This window comes from Capsicum annuum, chromosome 3 (genome assembly GCF_002878395.1).
Source record: "Capsicum annuum cultivar UCD-10X-F1 chromosome 3, UCD10Xv1.1, whole genome shotgun sequence".
NCBI lineage: Eukaryota > Viridiplantae > Streptophyta > Magnoliopsida > Solanales > Solanaceae > Capsicum > Capsicum annuum.
This window is the reverse complement of record NC_061113.1, coordinates 248,649,976-248,652,192: the sequence shown is the minus strand read 5'-3', so window position 1 is coordinate 248,652,192 and position 2,217 is coordinate 248,649,976. Positions and strand designations below refer to the sequence as shown.

At 36.7% G+C, this 2,217-nt stretch overlaps 1 protein-coding gene across 1 annotated transcript; it reads left to right on the top strand.

Moving 5' to 3' along the window:
- Positions 1-213: 213 nt before the first annotated feature.
- LOC107865955 (serine/threonine-protein kinase ATM-like) lies at positions 214-1,085 on the top strand. The gene is made up of 3 exons (XM_047408750.1): positions 214-468; positions 773-867; positions 950-1,085. Exons 1-3 carry the CDS (start codon positions 307-309, stop codon positions 1,083-1,085), a joined length of 393 nt encoding a protein of 130 aa, XP_047264706.1. The 5' UTR covers positions 214-306.
- The last annotated feature ends 1,132 nt before the right edge of the window (positions 1,086-2,217 follow it).

Below are 2,217 nucleotides of genomic sequence, written 5' to 3'. Positions count from 1 at the left end.
TATCAATTTCATTCAATCCTGCTGCCGTTGGCTTCTTTCATTTTTACTCTTGCGCAGAGACATCTCCAACATGAATGGGATTGCGAAGGTTGGAGTTTCTTGTAGTCATTTTTCATTCAATTGCTATTTTAAGTTAGTCATGTACTTGTATGATTTCTTTAGTATTCTTGTGGTGCTTATCAGTTTATACAACAAGTTCCATGCATTCTCTTTTGAATATTTTCAGCAATTAGACACTGTTCTGTTCCATACCTGAAATTTCAATGTTTTCATCTTTTGTAGGTTGCTTGTGAGCCTCTTGCTGAAATGATTAAGAATCACTTTGTGGATATTTTCTCTGTTTTTATTGCGTTACATTGCAATAAAAAGGCTGGTTGGGAGAAGGGATCAGCTGTACTTGAAAGTTCAATTCTGGATATTGCTAAAAGATCTGAAATTGAAAGAGAGAAGCTTATAAGGACACACATGGTATGATTCTCCTTCACATGCATTCGAGTTGACATTTTCGCGATTTATCTGAAATGAGGTGTGTGCTATGCGAGGAAGTTGCTGAAATTTATCTTGTTGTGTAGAGATCTGCCTACATGAACCTCATAAGTTTGGAATAACATCTGTTTCTCTGTATAGCAGTGGCTCCTATGTAGAGTAGTGTTTGGTGCTATATTGTGATGAGTGTTTCATTTTTGGTGTCAACGTTAACTCACTTCCACACGAAAAATCAATCTTCTTGCCGAAGAGTTGTCTTAAATAATTCATCCAAATGTATATGCAGGTTTCAATTGTCAATACAATTTTCTCTCTTGCTTCAACAGCTGCAGACCCTATTCTTCCTTTATTCTCCAAGGAGACAATTGCAGTCTTGGAGATGTGCAGTCTCCTCTCGGTCATTTTTGTAATCTTATGTTGTTGGCATGTCTTCTCTAAATTTTCTTTTACTGCTTTCTTGTAGAGATTCCTCTAGTCAAAATATTGGCGCTATTAACAAGATTAACATCTTCAATATTGTTGTATCTCCGAGCTTATATCTTCCAAGTCGATCTTTACAATATTCGATTCAGTATCTAGAGCTACATACTCCAGTTTAAACCCACCCCGAATCCTGTTTCACTAGATTTCATTTCTCCTCTTCCTCCACTAAATCTGACCAGGACTTAGTTCCACTAATCATTCCGATCATATTAGCCACAGGAGTAGCCATAATTTCCATCGTCAAATTCCACTGCGCAATTGCAGTTTACTTCCATCTTTTTTCCCAACCTTCGATTGTTGCACGATGCTCTGTTTCTGCACTATAGCTCCAGTAATTTGAGCTGAATCCGCCCCAATTGACTTGCCCGAATGATGAATCTCACCATTATTACTACTAACTTCATCACAATCGTCTTCATCACTCAAGCTCTCTTCCTGCTGTGAGCTAGCGTTACCAGTTAAACCCTTACTTATCGCCTTCGTTACTATTTCATTAGTTTTCCCCACACAATTACCCTCACCACAACTCCCCTTCATTGGATTGATTGCCTTGCTTTTCCCCTTGAGAAGTCGCGTTGTTACCTGAGCCATGATCGCCTTTTTGATAGAGCACGAGCCCTCTTCCCCATGGCTGGTGCACATTAGCTAACATGCGCCGAGAGAGAATTATGTGTATTTGAAAGTTTGTACTCACAAAGATTTGTGTATTTAAAAGTTTGTAATCACAAAGATTTATTTATATAAGCAACATGAAGATATCCGACTTATCAATATATCTTAAAATGGATAAACTATGATTTGCTCATCTAGTAAGATTATATAAGAATTGAATTTTCTTTTTTAGTTGTTACACTTGTGGGGTTTTCATGTTAATTATAAGAAAAAATACAACTTAAAAAATCTAAATTGCATATTCCGATTAAGTCTTTTTGATAGGTGCCTCCATTTGTGTGGAATATTTGTTGCACACAGATCTTGCCCAGTGTCCCTCTCCTTCCCCGACAGTCTTTCAACCAACAAAAGTATACAATGACAATGTCAGACATAAACGTTCGATCGTAAGACTACCTGGAAACTCTTACCACAAATCAATCTGATTCCAAACTATTATTTCAAATTACATGTCCCAATTTGTTGAGTTCGAAATCGAGGGAGCGTCATGCGAAAGCTTAAAGTTTACAAAACTATAAAACACGATAATTCAGATGACAAAGAAAACTATAATAAAAACATATTATTAATATGATT

Bases quoted from the DNA above. Each gene is read 5' to 3' on its own strand.
- LOC107865955 (XM_047408750.1), top strand. From the start codon at position 307: ATGATTAAGAATCACTTTGTGGATATTTTCTCTGTTTTTATTGCGTTA. The intron at 469-772 runs GTATGATTCTCC...ATGTATATGCAG, and splicing joins AGCTTATAAGGACACACATG to GTTTCAATTGTCAATACAAT. The intron at 868-949 runs GTGCAGTCTCCT...GCTTTCTTGTAG, and splicing joins ACAATTGCAGTCTTGGAGAT to AGATTCCTCTAGTCAAAATA.